This window comes from Salvelinus sp. IW2-2015, linkage group LG18 (assembly GCF_002910315.2).
Source record: "Salvelinus sp. IW2-2015 linkage group LG18, ASM291031v2, whole genome shotgun sequence".
Classification (NCBI taxonomy): Eukaryota; Metazoa; Chordata; class Actinopteri; order Salmoniformes; family Salmonidae; genus Salvelinus; species Salvelinus sp. IW2-2015.
The window spans coordinates 12821193-12846780 of NC_036858.1; the positions used below are offsets into that span (position 1 = coordinate 12821193).

Here is a 25588-nt window from a genome sequence, read left to right on the forward strand (position 1 = left end):
GTCAAAGTAAGTATAGTTTTGGGAAGAATGATTTCATTTGTCTTTTGTATTCTAGGACTTTTTGCCTCCGGAGAAAAGCAGTGGTGGGCAGAGCCCGAGCAACTTAGCGATGAGAAGTGTGGAATTCTGGATGAGGATGAGCTGGCCAATGAGACAGAGGAGTTGTACCGTACTAGCGGAGAAGGAGGCTACGGAGCAACGATCCAAGCTCAGGATCCCAACGGAGGAGGAGGAGGCGCAGGAACCTGGGTCTCGGACTGGGATAAGACTGAGGAGTTAGTACAACCACCAGGAACCAATAGCTACCTATACGGAGGAGAGGAAAAGAGGGAGCTAACATAGAGGGACTTACAGGTAGGAGTTACAGAGTGGGGTAGCAGACAGAAAGAGTAGATAGTTTCCTTTTGGCACAGGAACTTGGAAAGAGGTGGGGTGGGTGGCTGGGATGAGGGTGAGGAGTGGAAGAAGGGGAGGACCAAAGTGTTATTTACGGAGAACTGAAAAAGATTGTACAACAGCGGAAAGAGGATGAGCCATGTACTAAGCGTCTGTACAGTGCTTTCGGAAAGTATTCAGACCCCTAACTTTTTCCACATTTTGTTATGTTACAGCCTTATTTTAAAATGGATTAAATCGTTTTCCCCCCTCATTAATCTRCACACAATAACCCATAATGACAAAGCAAAAACAAGTTTTTAGAAATTTTTGCAAATGTATTTCARATAAAAAACTGATATCACATTTATATAAGTATTCAGACCCTTTACTCAGTACTTTGTTGAAGCACTATTGGCAACGATTACAGCCTTGAGTCTTCTTGGGTATAACACTACAAGCTTGGCACACCTGTATTTGGGGAGTTTCTCCCATTCTTCTCTGCAAATCCTCTCAAGCCCTGTCAGGTTAGATGTCGCTGCACAGCTATTTTCAGGTCTCTCCAGAGATATTTGAAACGGGTTCAAGTCCAGGCTCTGGCTGGACCACTCAAGGACATTCAGAGACTTGTCTCAAAGCCACTCYTGCATTGTCTTGGCTGTGTGCTTAGGGTCTTTGTCCTGTTGGAAGGTGAACCTTTGCCCCAATCTGTGGTCCTGAGCGCTCTGGAGCAGGTTTTCATCAAGGATCTCTCTGTACTTTGCTCTGTTCATCTTTCCCTCCCAGTCCCTGCCTCTGAAAAACATCCCCGCAGCATGATGCTGCCACCACCACCATGCTTCACCGTAGGGATGGTGCCAGGTTTCCTCCAGACGTGACGCTTGGCATTCAGGCCAAAGAGTTCAATCTTGGTCTCATCAGACCACAGAATCTTGTTTCTYATGGTGTGAGAGTTCTTTAGGTGCCTTTTGGCAAACTCCAAGCRGGCTGTCATGTGCCTTTTACTGAGGAGTGGCTTCCGTCTGGCCTGATTGGTGGAGTGCTGCAGAGATGGATGTTCTTCTGGAAGGTTCTCCCATCTCCACAGAGGTACTCTTTAGGTCTGTCAGAGTGACCATCTGGTTCTTGATCACCTCCCTGACCAAGGCCCTTCTCCCCCGATTGCTCTAGGAAGAGTCTTGGTGGTTCAAAACTTATTCCATTTAAGAATGATGTAGGCTACTGTGTTCTTGGGGACCTTCAATGCTGCAGAAATGTTTTGGTACCCTTACCCAGATCTGTTCCWMGACACAATCCTTTCTCGGAGCTCGACGGATAATTCCTTCAGGCCTCATGGTTTTTGCTCTGACATGCACTGTCAACTGTGGGACCTTATATAGACAGGTGTGTGCCTTTCCAAATGATTTCCAATCAATTTAATTTCCCATAGGTGACTCCATGTTAYGCCCTGACCATRGRGAGCCTTTTTATTCTCTATTTTGGTTAGGTCGGGGTGTGACTAGGGGTGGTGTTCTTGTCTAGGTGTTTTATTTCTATGTTGGCCTGGTATGGTTCCCAATCAGAGGCAGCTGTTTATCGTTGTCTCTGATTGGGGATCATATTTAGGCAGCCATTTACCCACTGTGTTTTGTGGGATCTTGTTTTTGTGTTGTTGCCTGTGAGCAACTGCATTTACGTCACGTTTCGGCACGTTTCTGTTCATCGACTACAGCTCAGCATTTAACACCATAGTACCCTCCAAACTTGTCATCAAGATCGAGACCCTGGGTCTCGACCCCGCCCTGTGCAACTGGGTACTGGACTTCCTGAGGGGCCGCCCCCAGGTGGTGAGGGTAGGTAACAACATCTCCACCCCGCTGATCCTCAACACTGGGGCCCCACAAGGGTGCGTTCTGAGCCCTCTCCTGTACTCCCTGTTCACCCACGACTGCGTGGCCATGCACGCCTCCAACTCAATCATCAAGTTTGCRGACGACACTACAGTGGTAGGCTTSATTACCAACAACGACGAGACGGCCTACAGGGAGGAGGTGAGGGCCCTCGGAGTGTGGTGTCAGGAAAATAACCTTACACTCAACGTGAACAAAACAAAGGAGATGATCGTGGACTTCAGGAAACAGCAGAGGGAGCACCCCCCCTATCCACATCGACGGGACAGTAGTGGAGAGGGTAGAAAGTTTTAAGTTCCTCGGCGTACACATCATGGACAAACTGAATTGGTCCACCCACACAGACAGCGTGGTGAAGAAGGCGCAGCAGCGCCTCTTCAACCTCAGGAGGTTGAAGAAATTCAGCTTGTCACCAAAAGTACTCACAAACTTTTACAGATGCACAATCGAGAGCATCCTGTCGGGCTGTATCGCCACCTGGTAGGGCAACTGCTCCGCCCACAACCGTAAGGCTCTCCAGAGGGTAGTGAGGTATGCACAACGCATCACCGGGGGCAAACTACCTGCCCTCCAGGACACCTACCCCACCCGATGTCACAGGAAGGCCATAAAGATCATCAAGGACAACAACCAACCGAGCCACTGCCTGTTCACCCCGCTATCATCCAGAAGGCGAGGTCAGTACAGGTGCATCAAAGCAGGGACCGAGAGACTGAAAAACAGCTTCTATCTCAAGGCCATCAGACTGTTAAACAGCCACCACTAACATTGAGTGGCTGCTGCCAACATACTGACTCAACTCCAGCCACTTCAATAATGGAAAAATGTATGTAAAAAATGTATCACTAGCCACTTTAAACAATGCCACTTAATATAATGTTTACATACSCTACATTACTCATCTCATATGTATATACTGTACTCTATACCATCTACTGCATCTTGCCTATGCCGTTCTGTACCATCACTCATTCATATATTTTTATGTACATATTCTTCATCCCTTTACACTTGTGTGTATAAGGTAGTTGTTGTGAAATTGTTAGGTTAGATTACTTGTTGGTTATTACTGCATTCTCGGAACTAGAAGCACAAGCATTTCGCTACACTCGCATTAACATCTGCTAACCATGTGTATGTGACAAAGAATATTTGATTTGATTTGATTCTTTATTGTTTTTTGTGCGTTTCACTCAATAAACATGTGGAACCCAGATCACGCTGCACGTTGGTCTGAGTATGCTTACGACGATCGTGACACTCCAATCAAGTTGTAGAAACATCTCAAGGATGATCAATGGAAACAGGATGCACCTGAGAGTCTCATAACAAAGGGTCTGAATACTTATGTAAATAGTTCTAAAATCTCTAAAAACCTGCTTTGTCATTATGGGGTATTGTGTGTAGATTGATAAGGATTTTTTATTYAATCCATTTTAGAATGAGGCTGCAACGTAGCAAAATGTGTAAAAAGGGAAGGTGTCTGAATACTTTCTGAATGCACTCCATGTGAGTGTGTTTTGTGTTTGTGCACCGTGTGTGTGACAGGCTCACTAAGAGTATTTTAGTATTTATTTATGTCGATAGTGGAATCACACCTCTTATTGAAGAGGGTTATTTTTGGGCCTAGTTTGGTYACTTTCATTAACAGTGTGTTTATTATAACCCACCATGTGGGTCGTCAGTCTGGTTTTATTTCATAATGAGTATGAGCCTGATTTTTGTTACAGTTTTTGTTACACGACTACCAGTAGATGTAGCTACAACAGATGGCCATGTATATWATCACTATCTGGCGGCTAACGTCCTTGAAAGCTAAATTAATTCAGAGCAAAATGTGAATTCCATCCATGATAATGTTCACACTTTTAAGAAAAATATATTACTTGTGCCAATAAAGCACAGTATTTTGTGCTGTAACATTGGTTTGCTTAATCTGGTGAAAGGCAGTTTTAAAATTCTAAGTTATTGACTTGCATACTGGTCACAATTAAGTATCTTCAGTCCGTTCAGTATTGCTTCCACAGTGTCACTTCGATAAGCACGCTTTTACAGTCTATCATGTCAACGAATTGTATATATTAGGCCTAACCTGTCTGCCTGGTTGAAAATGATTGTCAATTGAGATGGGAAGAGATGGATGAGAAGAATAGTTGCTTCAAMGACCAACACAGAATCTCCATCCAATCCAAGCTCTACAAAATACAGTGAAGAAGTACAGTATATGGTACATATTTCACATATATTTGTTGGACTCTTCAGGACATTTATGATCTGTTTCACGTCATATATGGCTGTCTGAACGTGTTTTGGCAAAGGAACATTCACAATCGGGTAAAACGCTACAAAGTCTGCATTCCGTATATACTGTATTCTCCACCTCCAATAGTCTGGAAGTTATTGTATTGTAGCATTGTATCGGTTTCCACTTTGTCTGGACGGTCACGCTTGATATATTGCAGTGTCAGTGCGCTCTCACCGAAGAAGCTGTTTGCTTGCACCAAGGAGCCTAAAACCCACGCACGCCAGCCTGTGCCCGCCATCACGAAGCAATAACACACCGAGGGAGAGAGACCATGGTGTCGTGATCCCAACGAGCGCCCACCACGACCCTATCAATCACTCATTCGAACCAATCAAATAGTGACTGCTTTGAAGGGCAAAATGGTGCATGAAGCTATGTACCAGTCGATTGCTGACAGTGCATGTCAACCATGGGATTGATGGAGCCCCAGGCTCCCTCTCCTGCAGGGCCGTGTTCATTAGGCACCAAACGGGAAAAAACGGATTGAAACAGGGAGGAACTACCTGGACTTATCCTACAAGAAATGCTCATTCTTGCGCCCTAATGAACACGACCCTGGTGTTCATACAGAGCAGAGAAGGGGAACCGAGATCTCTCTCCTATGGAGGAATATCTCTCTCTTCAATTCCTTCCTTTATATTGTAGTCTGCACTGGAGTTTTACTACTTAGAAACATCTGTAGGCTAGTGATTTTTACACACTTAGTCAAAAAGCAATAAATAATGAATGTCACTGTACATAATTATGTCTGACACTGTACATAAATAATAATTTTACTGGTAAGTGTTGTGAGTTGTTTAGTGAGCCTCATAGCCCAAAGATAAAGCCCATGTTTTCATTGGTAAAGCAGAGAGATGTATCACTTGGATCAAATACATACTGTATGTCAAAAACTTGAAGGTATTTGAGGTGCCCTTGATTTAGCTTGGAGTTGGCACTTTTGGGACTATTCCATTGACTCTTTTGCAACAAGCAAACTAACTCAAGAGCAGCTCAAGTATTTAACAGTTTTTTGACTTTTGTATTTGACCCAGGTCCGATGCTTTGACTGGAGAATTTGCTTCAGTCCATATGGAGATACTGTAAACAATAAAAAATAAAAATCACATTCCAGGAAAATAAGAATAATAACTGTTAGGGATTTTACTGTTGTCTTCTTGAATGTTTGTTTATTTTCTTTTTGTTTGGTTCTTTCCTGTAAAATGTACAATTCTATATGTTCAAAAACATATTAATGTGAAAAAATATTGTGAAAAAAAAGCTAGAATACAATGTTATTATTACTATATTATTAATATTGTCGTTACTATCAACATATTCAACATAATTTTTTAACATTACATTATATTTTCTCTGTGAGCCTGTTCAGGTTTGTATGTGAATGTGAATCGTGAAATGACCTTTAAACAAATGCTTAATGAAAAACGGTATATTACACAAAGCCTCCTGCTCGTCTGCTTCCCACTCTGTCAGCCCACAACTTTCCCTTCTTCACCCCCTGCTTTCCTTTCCCTCTGGTTTGGCTGCTAACTGGCAAAGAACCCTTCTCTCCAGATGCGAGGTGTCGTATTACTTATAAGCTCTACCTATTTATTCTCCATCTATTGATCGCTGGCCTAGAGATAATGTCAGAGAGAAATAAAGATTTTGATGGGATCTGAAAGAGGCCTTTGCCATTGTCCAGGGAGCGCGTGTACACTTTTAGAAAAAAAGGTGCTATCTAGAACCTAAAAGGTTTATTCGCCTGTCCCTATAGGATAACCCTTTAAAAAACTCTTATTGGTTTCATGTAGAACCCTTTTGGTTCCAGGTAGAACCCTTTTGGGTTCCATGTAGAACCCTTTCCAAAGAGGTTGTACGTGGAACCAGAAAGGGTTCTACCTGGAACCAAAAAGGGTTCTCTTATGGGGACAGCCGAAGAACCCTTTTGGATACCTTTTTTCCAAGAGTGTAGGGTCTATGTAGTCATGTCAGAAAATAGTTTTCTACACTGGTCATATGGGACAGGACTCTCTCGATCCCTGTTTGTTTCTCTCTCTCTTTCTCCCTTCCTCTCTTGTCGTTGTCTAACATCAGGGAGAGATAATCTCTTTGCCCGACAGAGAAAGAAAAGGAGGGGGGAAGGGAGAGACATTGGTAAGTGATATCAGACAACGATACTTTAATATGACACCTGATTTCTAACTGTGCACTCTGTATTCTCTTGGCATTTCTCTGTGAGGGGTTGAGGGGAGAGAGACAGGGAGTGAGGCAGGAGGGAGGGAAGAGAAGCTGTCAGGTTAGCTGAGGTCTCTCTCTGACACGCAGCGCCGGGCTGAGGAGCTTCCTGGAGGGAACAGCGGGTTCAGCAAATTAAAGTCAAGATGGATGAGTGTAGTGCAGGAGGATTCCTCCTCTGCCCGCCCAGCACTGCTCTCTCAGCTTCCCTCTCAGTGGTATTTCTTGGGTCAAAGCTACTGGCTTCAAGGTTGTTAAGAGCAAGATCCGTTTTACAAAGCAAGATGCTGATTAGAATCAGTTTTGCCTTCAATCATAATGAATAAGATTATGTGGACAGGGGAGGAGCTGATCTTAGATAAACACATCTACTCTTAGATGCTTTGTGAATACAGGCCCAGAACAGTAACCAGTTGTAGACCGTGTTAATTACCCATCCATCTTGTCTTGTGCTATTAAACCCTGCTTCACATTCCATTCTCAAACCTTATTTGAATATTATAAAATATTAACCCGTAGCACGCGCTCCAGCAGGTATATTTCGCTGGTCACCCCTAAAGCCAATTCCTCATTTGGCCACCTTTCCTTCCAGTTCTCTGCTGCCAATGACTGGAACGAACTGCAAAAATCACTGAAGCTGGAGACTCATATCTCCGTCACTAACTTTAAGCACCAGCTGTCAGAGCAGCTCACAAATCACTGCACCTRTACATAGCCCATCTGTAAATAGCCCATCCAACTACCTCATCCCCATACTGTTATTTATTTATTTAGCTCCTTTGCAYCCCAGTATCTCTACTTGCACATTCATCTTCTGCACATCTATCACTCCAGTGTTTAATTGCTATATTGTAATTATTTTGCCACTATGGGCTATTTATTGCCTTACCTCCCTTATCCTACCTCATTTGCACACACTGTATAGATATGTTCTATTGTATTATTGACTGTATGTTTGTTTATTCCATGTGTAACTCTGTGTTGTTGTTTGTGTCGCAGTGCTTTGCTTTATCTTGGCCAGGTCGCAGTTGTAAATGAGAACTTGTTCTCAACTAGCCTACCTGGTTAAATAAAGGTGAAATAAAAAAAAATATATTATTCCAGCACAGGTGATCCTGCACCAACGTACACCAAAGTACCATRGTAAAATGATACCGATTAAATCTGAGTGTGGGATCCAAACAACTGATTAAACAAAACAAACAAAACAACACGAGAATTGATTATGCTAATACTTTATTTCAGCAAACTAAATTATCATAATGATATATTACCAATGTTACACTGCCACCCACTGTAAATTGCATGAATATACAGTTTGGAGTACTGCATTTAGATATCTCAGATACTGTGCAACTTAAGCATAATATGTTTTATACATTCAATATACATTACAGAGTCGGTTTAATTCGTAACCCAAAAAAGAGAAAGTGCTTGATTAATGAACAGTGCATATTTGCCTTGAAGCTCAAATGTATACAACACCAAAACATATACAAACATTTTTTGTAAAACTTTCAATGTTACAGTTGATATCTGTCCAAAATAATCCTGAAAATGTCAAAAATTACAAAGAAAACTAAGTATTGAAATACCTCCTTTTAAACATTTCACACATTTACAGTGATAAATGCATTATCCTACACACTAGCGTAGTACCCCCCCCCCCCCCCCCCCCCCCCCAGGCCGGGGTCCCACAACCCAAAAATAAACAATTATTAAAAATATTGGGGGGTTGGGGACCCTCCGAAGGTTGGGCATCCCAGATAGCATATGTACACGTCATATGACATTAATTACTATTATTATTTATTTCTATTTTTTTTAATCCCTTTTTCTCCTCATTTTCGTGATATCCAATTAGTAGTTACAGTCTTGTCCCATCGCTGCAACTCCCGTACGGACTCGGGAGAGGCAATAGTCGAGAGCTATGCGTCCTCCGAAACACGACCCTGCTAAGCCGCACTGCTTCTTGACACACTGCTCGCTTAACCAGGAAGCCAGCCGCACCAATGTGTCAGAGGAAACACCGCACAACTGGCGATCATAGTCAGCGTGCATCCGCCCGGCCCGCCACAAGGAGTCGATAGAGCGTGACAAGGACAAGGACATCCTGGGAGGCCAAACCCTCCCCTAACCCAGACGACGCTGGACCATTGGTCTCCCGGTCGCGGCCAGCTGCAACACAGCCTAGGATCGAACCTGGCTCTGTAGGGATGCCTCAAGTACTGCAATGCAGTGCCTTAGACCGCTGCGCCACTCGGGAGGAATTATTTATTTTTATTACAGGAAATTAGCTTTAAAACTACAAACTGTTCTCACAGACTCATGGCAAAATGTGTAGAATAGCAGGAAATTAGCTCTAAAACAGCAAACTTTTCTTTCAGCCTAATGGCAAAATGGGTCAAATAGCATGAGCTTAGCTATAAAACTGCCTTGCTTGGACCTTACGGGGGGCCCTGCAAAACTGCGCTACGCCACCGATCCTACACCCCACCTTTCCTCTTGTCATTACAGGACTTCCTATTGTCTCAGATCTAGGCCTACTTCTCCTCCTCTCCCCCTTCTGCTCCCAGAGGTCGGTATACCCCTCTTTAGCCTTCTCCAATGCTTCAAACTCTCCATCTCACTCTTTGCCTCCTTCTGCCCCCAAAGCCTGGAGCAAATCCTCAGTTCCCCCATCTTTGGACTTTTTCAACGCTTCATAACCCCCATCTCCCCCATCCCCACCTTTCGCCCCCTTTTCCCCCAAGGTGTGGTACAGATCCCCAGTTCCCCCATCTTGGGACTTTTTCAACGCTTCATACCCCCATCTCCCCCATCCCCACCTTTCGCCCCTTTTCCCCAAGGTGTGGTACAGATCCCCAGTTCCCCCATCTTGGGACTTTTTCAACGCTTCATACCCCCCATCTCCCCCATCCCCACCTTTCGCCCCCCTTTTCCCCCAAGGGTGCTGCGTACAGATCCCCAGTTCCCCCATCTTTGGACTTTTTCAACGCTTCATACCCCCCATTTCCCCCATCCCCACCTTTCGCCGCCCCTTCCTCCAAGGTGTGGTACTCCTCCTCCTTTCCTTCCGCTTTCTTCAGCGCTTCGTACGCTCCCTCTGTTTTCTCTCCTCCTGCTGGTTCTGCTGGAGTTGTGTTCAGGGTGTCATACTCTCCCCCTCTCTTGGTACCATSTTTTTTGTGGAGCTCCTCGTACCCCCCATCTCCTCCATCCTGAGACTTCACTGTCATCAGGGGCATATCTTGGTAAATGGCCTCTAGCAGACAAACACAGACAATACATTTTAAATGAAGAACTTTTGAATGGTAAAAAATKGATGTCATGTAAAAGACTTACGTGTCATTTAAACAAACATGTATGTGTGTGCACACAAAAACACAGTGGCTGAGGATATCAGTTGTAGGCTTACCTTCACCAGTCCTCCTCTTGTGATACATGAGTATGGCTCCTACTATGACCAGCACAACCCCCAAGRCGATCACCACAATGGTGATCAGTAGCACAGTAGGACGAGTGTCGACGTCATCTGTCACTATGAGTAAAGCAGAAAGAGGATCAATGTTAGGTTTGTCCAATTCTAAAGGTTTATTAACTTTGTTTGCTTTTGCTGACAAGTATATCACAAAATAAAAAACACYGTATGATGCTCTCTCTTCAAATTACACATCAGAGTTGGCTTAAGAAGAGTTGGCTTGAGCAACTAACTTTTATGTGAATATTTCAAACTTCTATCAGGCATGTCCTTCAACAAGAATCTACTCTCATATTTTCACGCTAMAATAATATATGTTCAGGTTCTCTCATTTGTGTGGAACTCACAATGATGGATATTGCTTAGTGCAGACCTCCCGTTTTTCCACACTGCTCTGCATGCGTATCTACCAGCCGACATGAAATCTGTGTAGCTGTTGCTGACGCCTTTAGGTAGCCACTGAGTATTGTGCTGTTTGTAGTACCAGTGATAGGAGGCACCGCTGGGGCAGCTGGAGCATGAGCAGGACAGGSCGGCGGACTCAGAGAGAACTGCCTTCATAGGGGGTGCTGAAACAATCAGTTCTTGTTGAGTTGAGATGACTGTGTTTGGCTGTCCTTTGTCGCTTCGCGTAAAGGTGGCTTGACAGCTATATTTCCCCTGGTCGGACTCGGTCACATTGTCAATAACATAAGAAGAACTGGAACTGTTGCGTATTGCCTGTGTATCCTTGTAGAATATAGTGTGGCTAATTCGGTCGGTCCCTGACACAACACACCTCAGACTCAGTTTCTCCCCCAAAAGAGCAGGCCCAGGCAATATCATCATCCGTACGACCCGGGCTGGAGGAGAGATAGAAACAGGGAAGGTGGAAGAGAGGAAGAGAGGAAGAGAAAAGAGGGCATAGTTGCAAAGTGAGAAGGGAGGGATCAGATAAAATAGGGTTATCATTTAATGTAGAGATACTGTATAGTAGCAAAAAAAATGGCTCAGGAACCCAAGATAGGTAACTGGGTGGTTAGATTTCACCAGGAGTACTTTTCCCCGGTTCGAGAGTAAGCAGACGACAAATTTGTCATATTTATTGAGGACTTGTGGTTGGATATGGTAAAGGTTTGTGTGTGGTTCTGYAACAAAGGAGAGACATCATGAGCATGTTGCATAACATAAAAGGTCAAGGTGATTAGGATAAACCTATTAAACCAATACATCTCATACGCTGTGACTTAACTAGAATATACTGTACATGAAAAATAGGAAACAAACCTACTCTTCACTTAGACACACACAACTGGAAAGAAACTGAGGAATGGCTTGACAGGATTTAAATACAAACTAGAAAAGTACTTTTCCTGAAGAAAATGTAGTTTATAGTTTATAAAGATGTTAAAGAATTAGAAATAATTAGGATAGCCCGAAGATGTGAAAGCTGGTTTGGTGTCTAGCTTGAATGGTTCAAAAGTTACTGTTGGTGAGTTATTTTATGCAAATGTTTACCGTTATAATTTATAAACGATTTTAAAGAATTTGAAGTTAGGATAGCCTAAACATGAGAACTCTGGTTTGGTGTCTTTAGCTTGAACGGTTCAAGAGTTACTGTTGGTGAGTTATTTTATGCAAATGGTACCGTTATAGTTCATTTCGATTTTAAAGAATTTGAATTTAGAATAGCCTATAGCTTTATTGGCAAAGGAGCAGGACCATTTTGATGACCTAACTTTGTATTTCTATGGTTCTCATTCAATCCTATGTTCATTTACGCAAAGTTTAAATGCTTATAGTTTAAAAARTATAAATAGCTGGGTCAGTCTGAACATCTAAACGTTGGTATGGTGTTGATAGGTTAAATGGTGTAGGAGAAGATACAGCAGGTGAAGAATTTAAAAATATTGTTACCATTTAAGTCTATGGCCTTTTTTTGCCATTGAAATGCATTRGTAGCTMATTTAAATATTGTTGTAGTAAAAAAAATGCTAACAAAAATATTTTCTCAAGTAATCTAAGTTGGAGCAGTCAGCATATTTGGAAGTTGGTTTCGTGTTAATGGCTTAAATCGTTTAAGCGCTAAAGCGAGCCAAATAAATCAAATAATAATTGTGGTGTGCATGCTAAATTGTGAATAATTTATTGATAGGATAGGATAGACTGAACATGTGAAAGTGTGTTTGGTGCCTATAGCTTGAATTAAAAATGGAAATATCAYATTTTCATAAGTATTCAAACCATTTACTCAGTACTTTGTTGAAGCACCTTTGGCAGCGATTACAGCCTCTAGTCTTCTTGGGTATGACGCTACATGCTTGGCACACCTGTATTTGGGGAGTGTCTCCCATTCTTCTCTGCAGATTCTCTCAAGCTCTGACAGGTTGGATGGGGAGCGTTGCTGCACAGCTATTTTCAGGTCTCTCCAGAGATGTTCGATTGGGTTCAAGTCCGGGCTCTGGTTGGGCCACTCAAGGACATTCAAAGACTTGTCCCGAAGCCACTTCTGTGTTGTCTTGGCTGTGTGCTCAGGGTCGTTGTCCTGTTGGAAGGTGAACCTTTGCTCCAGTCTGAGTTCAATCTTGGTTTCATCAGACCAGAGAATCTTGTTTCTCATGGTCTGAGAGTCCTTTAGGTGCTTTTTGGCAAACTCCAAGCGGGCTGTCATGTGCCTTTTACTGAGGAGTGGCTTCCGTCTGGCCACTCTACCATAAAGGCCTGATTGGTGRAGTGCTGCAGAGATGGTTGTCCTTCTGGAAGGTTCTCCCATCTCCATAGAGGAACTTTGTAGCTCTCTCAGTGACCATCGGGTCACCTCCCTTCTCCCCTGATTGCTCAGTTTGGCCGTGCGGCCAGCTCTAGAAGAGTCTTGGTGGTTGCAAACTTTTTCCATTTAAGAATGATGGAGACCACTGTGTTCTTGGGGGCCTTCAATGCTGCAGAAATGTTTTGGTACCCTTCCCCAGATCTGTTCCTCGACACARTCCTGTCTCTGAGCTATACGGACAATTCCTTCGACCTCATGGCTTGATTTTTTTCTCTGACATGCACTGTGGGACCTTATATTGACAAGTGTGTTTCTTTCTAAATCATGTCCAATCAATTGAATTTACCACAGGTGGACTGCAATCAAGTTGTACAAACATCTCAAAGATGRTCAATGGAAACAGTATCCACCTGAGCTCAATTTCGAGTCTCATAGCAAAGGGTCTGAATACTAATGTAAATAAGGTATCTGTTTTTTTTTTTAATACATTTGCAAAAGATTCTAAATACCTGTTTTGCTTTGTCATTATGGGGTATTGTGTGTAGATTGATGAGGAAATGTTTGTACTTAATCCATTTTAGAATAAGGCTGTAACGTAACAAAATGTGGAAAAAGTCAAAGCCTGAATACTTTCCGAATGCACTGTACATGTAGGCTAAAGTCCATAAAAATGAAGAGATCATTGATCAGACAGAACCCTTAGTCGCACTGAATCTCCATGTTCACAGTCAGTATATAGCTTATAGATACCTACTTTATAGATACCTACTTTATAGATACCTACTTGTAGATACCTGAAGAAGTCTGACCATGGTACAGTATATTCAACTCAGAGCTCAGTTTTTCAAATGATTTTAGAGTACCCTTTTCAAATAATTGATGGACATATTGATGTTTCAAGTGTGCTCAGTTTCTCAAAACTCTGTCTAATCATAGTGGCTTAAAACCCTTCATACTGTATGAACAATGGGTGATACAAATGAGATTCCTGTAGGACGGTTGAAAGCTCGTTGCACCTCTTTCCATGATTTATACAGTGTCATGAAAAGGTATTTGCCCCCTTTTCTCTATTTTTGCATATTATATACTGAAGGTTATCAGATCTTYAACCGACACCTAATATTAAATAAAGGGAACCTGAGTTAACAAAAAAAAGTGATACTTATTTTATTTATTGAATTAACAAAGTTATGCAACACCCAATTCCACTGTGTGAAAAAGTAATTGCCCCCTTACACTCAATAACTGGTTGTGCCACCTTTAGCTGCAATGACTGCAACCAAATTGTAAATGAGAACTAAATTGTAAATGAGAACTTGTTCTCAACTGGCCTACCTGGTTAAATAAAGGTGAAATACATTTTTTAAAGTTATATATATTTTTTAAAATGCTTCCTTTACCTGTTGAATAGTCTCTCACGTCGCTGTTGAGGAATTTTGGCCGATGCAGAACTGCTTTAAATCAGTGACATTTGTGTGTTTTTAAGCAATAACTCCTCGTTTCAAGTCCTGCCACAACATTTCAATTGGGATTAGGCCTGGACTTTGACTATGCCATTCCAAAACTTTTTTTGCTTTTTAGACATTTTCATTTAGACTTGTTTGTGCGTTTTGGATCATTGTCTTGCTGCATGACCCAGCTGCACTTCAGCTTCAGCTCACAGTTGGATGGCCTGATATTCTCCTGTAGAATTCTCTGATACAGAGGAGAATTCATGGTTCCTTCTATTAAGGCAAGTTGTCCAGGTCCTGAGTCAACAAAGCATCCCCAAACCATCACACTACCACCACCATGCTTGGCCATTGGTATGAGGTTCTTACTATGGAATGTAGTGTTTGGTTTTCGCCAGGCATACTGAGACCAATGTCATCCAAAAAGTTGACTCAAGTTTGCCAAAAAGCACCTAGATGATCATCAAGACTCTTAGAAGAATGTTCTATGAACAGATGATTCAAAAGTATAGCTTTTTTGGACGACATGGGTCCCATTATGCCTTGCGAAAACCTAACACTGCATTCCACAGTTAGAACCCAAAAAGTTGGGTGTCTTGATTGTTGACCAATGGCGCACATATCCAGATTAGTCACCAGAAAGAACTTGTTTTATTTCCTCCAGAACAATAGCTGGCAACGAGCACTGCAGACAGGCTGCCTTCCAAAGTGAATGCGCGATGTAGACAGAACATCCTATCCAGCAACCTCCACTACATATAGTCCTTATGATTTTGGACTCCAGAGAAGTGACATGATATATCCCTATTTGATATTGGCTGCTAACATGAATGACTTTCAGCTCCAGATTGTGCCCGCATGTTCATGTGTGCATCAATGCATGTGTATGTGTGTGGGGGGGGGGGGGGGGGTATGGGGGGYTAGGGGGGTCATGGGTCAAAAAGTTTGCAAACCACTGGGATACATGATAGTGGCAACAAATATAGTAATGGTAAGCTACAATATTTCTTACAAACTATTTTGACTGGAATTGTGTTGGTCATTGTTAATAAGTGTAGCATTTTTCCAGTTTAAAATAGTTTACTCATCAGATTGTGCTGATTTCCCTTCCTATTCTTGTAATAATTGCTCAACAAGTCTGTGACCATGGTTGCGTAAACATTTTTTTTKGTTCTCTTTTTTAGCTTGAGCACATGCCCCCCAAAAGGTCTGTGCATTGGCTTTATTGCTTAAGTATAGGCCTACTTTAACAAATATACATTTTGTCTTTAATTGTTGTTAAATTGATGCAACTTCATGTCTACTTCATGCCTTGGCAGCAGCTAATGGGGATCCATAATAAATACAAATACTGTCAACCAGGTTTTGCATGCCCAGCTGTCAAAAACAAATGTTGGCAACAAGTCATTATACTATGCCTACAAGTGGCTGCTCTAGTAAGTGATTTGCTATTAGAGTATTTCTTGCTTTTGTTTTAATTCATGGCTTGGTCTTCTCATGACAATTGGCTTGTGCCTCCTGGTGAATTCTTCGCAGTCTGGTTTTATCACATAAGTCCGTTAAATAGAGACTTTTGGCATTGTGCTGGAGTCAAAAGCATCTTGCGGGACTTTCACACCCAATTTGTTTTGTAGTGGTTTTCCGAACTCATTTCCCCCAATGATTTATATATTCACTAGATAACAGACGCCACCATGCCTCCATCTTGGCACTCCCCCATCGTGTAAAAAATATTTTGGAAGCTATAAAAATGCATTTATTCATGTCTACATTTGTTTTTGCCATATTTGTTTTTGCCACGTTTATTCTACAGACACGTTAATGTATATGTTTTAATTATATATTTTTTTTAAATGCTAAAGTATAAAAACATTTTCGTTAAAGTAGGTTATATATATTTTGTTATAAAGTACTAATGTTACTGTCCCCACTACAACAACAAAATACTTAAATATGTGTAATTGTTTCCTTGAAACATTTAATTGAAATGCTGTAGAATTCCAATCATTCCTGGAGGACTGCTTCTTCTKMKGAGGAGTGCCAAAATGGCCGACCGGTAGCTTAAAAACCTCTCATTGGCCAACACATTGAATCAGCAAAGCAGGGTTTATATACATAAATTGTTTCCCCCCTAAGTTCTCTTTGTTTGGACTGGTGTGAACAAAACACCTTGGTTGGCTCAAAAAGGGTGGTCTAGGTCCGATTCTATTTGTACTGTGGTGCAGTTCGCTGCAGGTGAGAACGCAGTCTGGACCAAACACAGGAAAATAACCAGGAGCGTGCAGTATTATTTGTTGTTCGACTGCAAGCATTCTTCGACTTCCAACTTCAGTGCGGTAAAGACAACTTTACCGCACTCCGGAAAACAACGAGCCCCGACTGGTAAAAATGTTTTGAATGGTCATCCAACTCGGAATTCCAAATKGACAATTCTGGCATATTTCTAGAGACTTTCCGACCTGAAGAACAATGACATCCWAATTTGACCTAATTTTTGTTGTTTAGATCCCAGTTATGTTGGAAGCGCCAATAGGCTACAGAATATAGCCTACTTACTTCCCAGTTAGAGCARCTATTGCGCTGTTTGCTACCTACCGCAYGCTGTTGAAGACCAAAGCCAAAGTCATTTTTTGGGGACACAAGTTCAGCTTTTTGATAATCATAGATTAATTTAAYGTGAGCATTTTTCTCCAATAAACAATGAACTCAACAAACAATAGACTTACATGACCACGTGGTTTTGTTTAGGCATCTTAGTTCGTTTGATATTTGGCAATGTGAAACGAAACGGAACAAATTGAGAAAAAAATTACAATGTAACAAATAATCGAACTCAGATTCGAACTATAGCTCAGGACTAGTTGTGAAAACGCCCTTGCGTCAAAGCTAGGCCTAGGCTACAACACATGTACTTCAAATTTGGAGGTCTGACAGTGTTATTGGTTACAGTAGGCTCTTTGACAAGGAGGCTATAATTCTTCCTAATCGTGGACAGAATAGGTATGTAACATAATGGTATGAGCACTTGACACAATATTTTAGTCCTGGGTTTCTGGGATTGAGATGATCAATTGCCAAAACATGAATTTGAGAGTTCATATTTATTCCATATTTCCTTTGAAATGATGGAAACATTGCAGCCACCAATGGTTGTTTTACCTGAGGTCTTGATGGTGAGGGGGGTGCTCCTCAGGTTAGTCGTGTCACTACACCAGTAGATGGCGCTGTTGTCTTTCAGTCTTTTGGGTTGAAAGGTCAACACTTGGTGCTTTTTGGTGGTCAGACTGTTCTTGAGTGTTATTTTTTGTACTTGTCCACCCCTGTACACCCAACAGCACCATCCAAACAGACTCTCCTCCTCCTCCACCAGCAACTCCAGGACTACTGAGCCATCTATGTTGATGACTGGCTCCCCTGACTTGATCGACAGAGTGGCAGGTGGAAGGTACTCTGTGATGCAGACCCAGGTGAGTCCAGAGTAGGTTGTAGTGGAGTGGAAGGTTCAAAAGTAAAGTAAGGGGAGGGGTTGAGCATGAAAACAGCATGTATATGACGCATGCATTTTGAACACAGCAATATTTGTATAAAAAAAAGTTTAATAATTGACCAAATGTCTGTACAACCCACAAATATACTATAATATCAAACTCTTTTGCCATATCTGTTAGTTTATGAATTATCTGCTTAATTTAAACTACCCATATTTTATGCCACTGAGCTGAAACGATATGTCCATGAGGCTTAGGCATTCGGGAGTTGGCATGGTATATTTACCTAGAACGTTGATGATGAAGTTGTCACTCCTCTGTCCATTGTACTCACACTCATATGAGCCGGAGTTCTTAGCGGAGGCAGCCCCTATGCGCCATGTCTGGTTGGCTTGATTTTGATCCTCATTCTTGTTGAAGAACCATTTTACCTTACCTGTGCTGTTGTCACAACTCATAATTATTGTATCCCCAGAGTAGACTTGCTTGAATGTGAGGACCATGGAAACTGAAAAGAGATACAGGAGAGAGAACCGTTTGAGGAGATGCTTTTTTCTCTTGGTGCAAATAGGAATTCTCACAATATTATGCTTGTCACTGCTGGCTGCTGTAAATCGGAGGGACAGTGAATTGGCCAACAGCAGTCTCAGAGGTAAGGTTTATGCTGCCACCTAGCGGTAGATTACAAGCAGCAGCGTTTGAGACATCGCACTTTAGAAGTGATATGAAAGTTGCAATAATGGCTAACGCCTTTATCACACTTTCAGAGATATTGTGCAAAATTATGGGCGGAAGCAGAAAAAAGGTGGGGGCAGGTGGAGGCTTGGCGGGCGGAGTAGGTAGAAGGGCGTGTATGGTTTCTGGCTTCAAGTGAAAAATACATATTTTTGGTTGTGTGTGGGGTTGTAAACGCTGTGTACTTACCCTGGGGTTTGAGCTGACTCTTGACCACAACAGAAAACACTGTAAAAAAGAAAAGAAAATTGTTTTTACATAATTCTGTACGCACTTCCCTTTCTCTCTACGCTGTGGTAGCGTTTCACCCGTATCCAGGTGTTAAACTGGGCCTGGTGAGGCGACCTATGATCCAAATGAAAGATAGGCGGAACTGAGACCCCAGTAGCTACCTTTGGTTATGCACATTTTGAATTATCTAATGAAAAATATTGTCCACAATTAACTTTCCTGAGCCAACAACAAGAGTAAGCAACAGCAAAGTCAGATAACCCCAGTAGAATAGTTTGGTCAGCTTGTCGTATTCTATGTGAGAAAATAATATTCCTCTCAAGGCACATTCAAATTGCGGGTGCCACACAGAGAGAGAATGAATGCCCCGTCATTGTATAACATTCTTAATGCAGTCGTGGGAAAACACACATTTTGAAAGCAGTTTTGATGGCCACTGTTAAAAGAGGGTATCACAGAGCTTTCTTTTGTTACTTATTTCTCATTTTCAAAAGATTAGTGAACTGCCCCATTTTAGAACCTGAGTTTTTAGCAGGGGCATGGTTTACTAGTTAGTCCTCGCCAATGGCGCCAACGGTGTTGAATGCTCAGGGGAGACAGGGGTTAAATGTAACACGGGTCAGCTGTAACAGGTAGGCCTACATTATATTCATAGTACATGATCCTTGGCTGAGTGACATTGGAACGTTTTTTGGGGACATTCAAGTCATCAGTATGTTGCTAATTAGCAACAAGCTAAAGTTTAGAGTTTGTGATTGCAATGGGGTAAATGCAGATGGAAAACTCTCAGCCAATGCATTTATTGCCACTATCCTGCATCAGTTGGGCTACAGAAGGAGATAACGCGTATTGCTAAATAACACCTGCCTGATAATATGGACCAATATGTTCTTGGGTTTATTTCTGGAGGGGGAAATTATATTAGATATCATTTTTTTTTTAAGTCACCAGAGCTGACCTTCTTACAAACCTTCTCACTTTGTAATGCACATTTTGTTGTGTTACAAAGTGGGGGCTGTGCTAGGGATTTAATTGTGATTTATTTCACTTCTCTACACAAAATACTTCATAATGTGTAGGGTACCAGTCAAAAGTTTGGACACCTACTCATTAAATGGTTTTTCTTTATTTTTACTATTTTCCTACATTGTAGAATAATAGTGAAGACATCACAAATATGAAATAACATTTGCTTAACAAATCACATAATGGGTCGCATGGACTCACTCTGTGTGCAATAATAGGGGTTAACATGACTTCTGAATGACTACCCCATCTCTGTACCCCACACACGCAATTATCTTTAAGGTCACTCAGTGCAGTACAGAATTTCAAGCACATATTCTACCAATAAGACCAGGGAGTTTTTCCAATGCCTCGAGAAGAAGGGCACGGATTGGTAGATGGGTATATCCCTTTGAGCATGATGAAGTTATTTGTTTGGTTTCGGGTGGTGTATCAATACACCCATTCACTACAAAGATACAGGCGTCCTTCCTAACTCAGTTGCTGGAGAGGATTTTGCTGAGGCCAATGTTGATTTTAAAACAGTTACGGAGTTCAATGGCTGTGATTAGAGATCTGAGGATGGTGATTTAAAAAATAAAATACAATATAAATCCAAGGGGGTAAATGCTTATGATGGGCACTGTAAATGTATTTGGCAAATAAAGGTGATAATGATTCTAATAAATATTGTAGCGCTGGTTATAGTTTAATTTATCTTATAGCTACCCATATTATTGATGCACCCTTCTTTATCCTTTTGTAAATCCATTATCATGTCTTATTCAACAGATTATCAATTTATAAATGTAGTTCTATCTTATAGAGTTTGGACAATACCCCGTATCCATCTTGTACTAAAATGCGCAACTGTGGACACACGCAGCGTGATAGAATGTTTCTTGTCCAAAACGGCAGACTACCTTTTTTAAACGGAATGAAATATTCAGGGCATAGAAATTCATACTAAATGTAGAATCAACTCCAGAAGTAATTACGAGGCCATTTTAAAGATCAATTTTAAAGGCACTTTATAGAGAGGAACCGGGAGATATGAGTCCTTCCATCATTGGTGTAAGTCATTTATCTTCCCTCTGCTGGTGATGCGAAGGTTCACTCATAACCCGCGGTCCCCGTGGTTATATCCGTGGGGTGGGAGGGTTAAGGGTCATTAAATATTGTGTGGGTGAAGAGCGGGTAGGAGCGGGCGGGTTGAATAAAGAGAAAACAACGCCTTAAAAATCCATAAATGTATAATTCTTGTGCAATTCATATCTATAGACTACATTGAGTGTTTTCTTTCATTTGTATCTGCCTTTAGTGCTTTAGGGCCTAACTACGTGCGTCATATACACGCCAATTGACAAAATACTTTTGGGAACTTGGGCAGAAAAAGATAACGTCGATCCACTGAGGCAACAAAGACAATGTCGGAGTTTAATTCAATAAGAGAAAAGCTGTGAAATGTAGAGTTGAAAATGAAGAGAAGGGAGGGCCGTAACAGTAGCCGAATGTTTGGGAAAGATGTGATGATTTATGAGGCGTTATACAAATTTGARTCAAAAGATGTGGACTTCAAATACGGCATGTCAAGAGAACTGTATTGTTCAGATGGGTTAAATGGAATAGTAACTTAAGTTTAATGTGTTATTATATATATTTATTGAACATTTGCATAAAGCTCATCACCATGCTCTTAATCCCCATAAGTTATGAAGTTATGAAATAAGTCATGAAGTTGATAATAACTTATTCCATCTGCCTATAAACTCTGCGTACTGTTCCATGTTGTGGTAGGCTACAACATCATCATGTGATTCCAAGCTTTCTGCTGCTACATGATGGTTTTTCTATCAACCATCATGTCACCAGAATATGACCCTAATACACTGCATGCTTTCCCGAGTAGTAGTGGTAGGACCACACAACATATCCTCGAGTAACTCCAAGTTTACTTTTATATCATGGTTATTGTATTAATATTGTGCGTTAAGGCTTTTCCACCACCAATTCTCGCATAATACATTTTACAGACCCAAACTGATCCAATACCGAGAAAATTGCCTGTCATAACTGTTTTTTATGCATCAGGTCATTCATCTGAATTAAATGGTTGGATGCAAACCCTGTTACTGACTCATATCCATTTTGCATCTAAACTACAGTAGTTATTTTCTCAAAATCTGCAAAAAACACCCTTAAATGCCTTTGAATAGGCGACTGTCATTCACCCTCTGTCATTGAATGTTATTATTATTTAATCTTAACATTTGATCATAATACTGAATTCAACCCAGGGAATCTACAAATCCACAGAAAAAGTGCACGCAATTCACAATTTCAGTTCTATAGTATATATTTAGTTATAATATAACATACATTTTTTTTGGTCATAATATAACAGAAAAACAATTGTATGCAGAGCAGAAGACTGGTAGCATCATTAATTGGTGGAGATGGGGGGCTTACCTGCCAATATCAGGAAAAGGTATGTCATACCCATCATCGCTGTTCAGTATGCCTACTCAAGATCTGCACATCAGAGAAATTACTGGGTGACTAACAATGAGAGGAAAGTGAATGAAGAATACATATGGGGGCTGTGCTACAGACCCACAATGTTGAGGAAGTTGAGACTTGGAAGACACCCAAAATATTTTTCTATTCTTGATTTATTTTAGTAGAACACTCCAGAACAAACTTCTGCACATTGGCTTTCTTGTTTGTTCCACAGTATTTTCATGAGTCTCTTAAAGCAGGGGTTCCTAAACATTTTCACTCAGGCGCCCCCCTGCGCACGTGCACCACTTCTATTTCTGTGGGCACAAGCACTGTTCATGACACAAACTGTTCACACCTCTCTTGTTGGCGTAGAGAACATTTTGTAGTTTTAAACCTAATTTCCTTCTATTATACACATTTTGCCGTGTCTTATATGTGTTCATGTGATATTTGAGTGACTCAAACATTACAACAGAATCAATGGGCTGAAAAAAAACCTAGCCTAAAAATAATTATCTGACATGAACTAGTTGATCTGGACATTTCTGAGTTATAAATAGCTCTAAGGTCTGCAATGACTGACATGACAAGAGAAACTGCTGATGCACTACCCAATTCATTATATACACTTTGAAATGAATTATATACACCCATTGATTATTGAAGATTATATATTGGGTGGTTTGAGCCCTGAATGCTGATTGGTTGACAGCTGTGGTATATCAGACCGTATACCACAGGTATGATAAAACRTTTATTTTTACTGCTCTAATTACGTTGGTAGCCAGTTTATAATAGCAATAAGGCACCTCGGGGGTTTGTGGTATATGGCCAATATACTACGGCTAAGGGCTGTGTCCAGGCACTCCACGATGCGTGGTGCCTAAAAACAGCCCTTAGCCGTGGTATATTGGCCATATACCATCCCCCCCTCGTGCCTTATCGCTTAAATGTAACTTATAAATGCCTCATGAACTTGAAATGTCATACCCCACCAGAACCCAAGATATAAGCTTGTTCTACTTCAATGTTTGTAAACAACATAAATGTAAACAAACACTGTATGGACCATGGTTAAAACTACCTTTTCGGGTTGCACTATCGGACGGATGATCGCTTCATCCCTCCGGTGCATTTCTCCCCCACAAGGGACATGCGGTGACACTCCGTATTCACCTCCGCTTAGGTTACAGCCCCGTTAGGTCACTGAGAATGAGGCAGTCTRSCCATAGCCCACGTTTATATCACATTGTGTCACTTCCTTTACAGGGTAGCGGTGTACATGCTCTCTCAGGGCTCCTCCATCAGTGCAGTCTCAGGTCTCTCCCAGCTGACACCATTTTTGGGATGCCAATAGAGGATCGAGGGGGAAGTGTTCATCACCTCAGAGGTGGGGCACAGCCCAGGAAGATCGAGTCATACCGGTCCTCCCAAGGATCCGCTTGGCTCATACAGGCATCTCGGGATGGTCACTATGTTTTCCATCCTCTTGGTTAACTTTCTTGCAGCATCATGTCTGCAGGAACGTCGTACCACAGGGGACATAACTGCACTGACGGTCCTCATCCGCTAGTGCGCACTTGCTCCTCGCATCTACACAGACTGTTAGACACAGCAGGCACCCTCCCTTCTGCAATCAATAGCTATAGGCCGGGAGTCGTTGGTCATGGGAGTTGTCTACTGTCTCTCACAACCAGCCATTGACTCACAAATGGAGACACCCTCACCCCCATCCATACACACTGACCCTGAGGGTTGGCCAGTGTCGGAGGGAGTTCTGTTACTACAGCCCTAGCACTCAGTCTTTACATAATCCAAGGTTCCTGTGCTTTACCATAACCTTTACATCTGCGGAGCAAATTCTGCTCTTGCCGGCAGCTTGCCCGGCTTTCTTCCAGAACGGAACCCTAYCTTGTGTAGGGGGGCAGGTCCCCTCTCTCATCAAATGTCTGTCCCCGTGGGATAGCGGAGGTTCAATATGTTGGCACGTGTATGCTACCCCGGTGAGGCTTGAGGGTCCCTTTGCTATTGTGGTCATGGCCACTCAATGGCATCACTTGTGGCATCTCTGTCAGGAGATTTATAATGCGGTACTTTAGCTACCCCTCATAGGTTACGAGGCTTTTAATGTACGGATATCGTTGCACCTGCTCGGCGCATACAATCCTTAGTTTGGGGCCTCTGAGGGATGAGTCTGTCAGGACTATCTGGAGTGCATATGAGCGATATGGGAGTTTGCTATATCCCATATGTGAGATACCGAAACAATTCTTTGAAAGAGAACTTAAGGTTACTTACGTAACCCCAATTCTCTGATAATATGAGTGAGGTATCTCACCGCGTTCCCCTTCTCGCTACAAGCGTAAGGAAAAATACATGTGCTTGAGAATGTCAGAGAGCGGGACCGTGGCGCCTGATAGTGGGGTTCCCACACCTGTCATATACTGTACGCTCTACCCAAAATTCACAAGAGGAAGACGTCACCTATACCAGGCAGGCYCATTGTGAGTAGTAATGGATCTCTGACAGAGAATGCTGTCTACCTTTGTAGACCATTTTGTGAAACCCTGGGTGATCTCCCTCCCCATGTATACTAGAGATTCTATAGATTTTATAATTTTTTGAAATCTGTGGACCATATACCTGAAAATTCTATTCTGTGTACTTATGACGTTACCAGTCTATATACTAACATCCCCCATCAGGGCGGCCTAGAGGCCCTCAAGTTCTATGTCAATGAACGTCCCCTTAATGCTCTACCCAGCACTAATTATATTGTGGACTTGGCAGAACTGTTAATAACCTCCAACTATTTTCTCTTCACAGGAGACTATTTCCTCCAAACCAAACGGACAGCGATGGGGAGCACTATGGCTCCTAATCATGATAACCTATATCTAGGAATATTTGAAAAACAGGTGGTGCTGAATCCAGACCTTAACCCGTTTCTCTCCAATATTCTCCTAATTCTGAGATATTTGGATTACATTTTCGTGATCTATACAGGCATCCAGGAAGATGTTTTGGAATTCCATGCTTATCTAAACTCTATGAATGAACACATTCACTTCACCATTAACTATGACCTATCACAAATCAGTTTTCTTGATGTGATGGTTATTAAGTTAAGGACAAAACCTCCCTCGCTACAGATCTCTAC

General features: G+C 41.8%; 2 protein-coding genes across 2 annotated transcripts in view; one reads left to right on the top strand and one right to left on the bottom strand.

The window, feature by feature from the left end:
- The window catches only part of LOC111978335 (vesicular glutamate transporter 1-like), a 32937-nt gene extending 24482 nt beyond the window's left edge, over positions 1 to 8455 (top strand). The window contains 1 exon segment of the mRNA XM_024008344.2: positions 56 to 8455. Within this exon segment, the coding sequence (XP_023864112.1) occupies positions 56 to 342 (287 nt within the window). The 3' untranslated portion in view covers positions 343 to 8455.
- Positions 8006 to 22521, bottom strand: LOC111978655 (uncharacterized). Its single transcript, XM_024008847.2, has 7 exons — positions 22396 to 22521; positions 18880 to 18918; positions 18242 to 18463; positions 17627 to 17917; positions 10615 to 11109; positions 10205 to 10327; positions 8006 to 10051 (listed from the first exon to the last, which is right to left on the bottom strand). The coding sequence occupies exons 1-7, from the start codon at positions 22430 to 22432 to the stop codon at positions 9684 to 9686; spliced, it is 1575 nt and encodes a 524-aa protein (XP_023864615.1). The 5' UTR covers positions 22433 to 22521; the 3' UTR covers positions 8006 to 9683.
- Positions 22522 to 25588: the final 3067 nt, after the last annotated feature.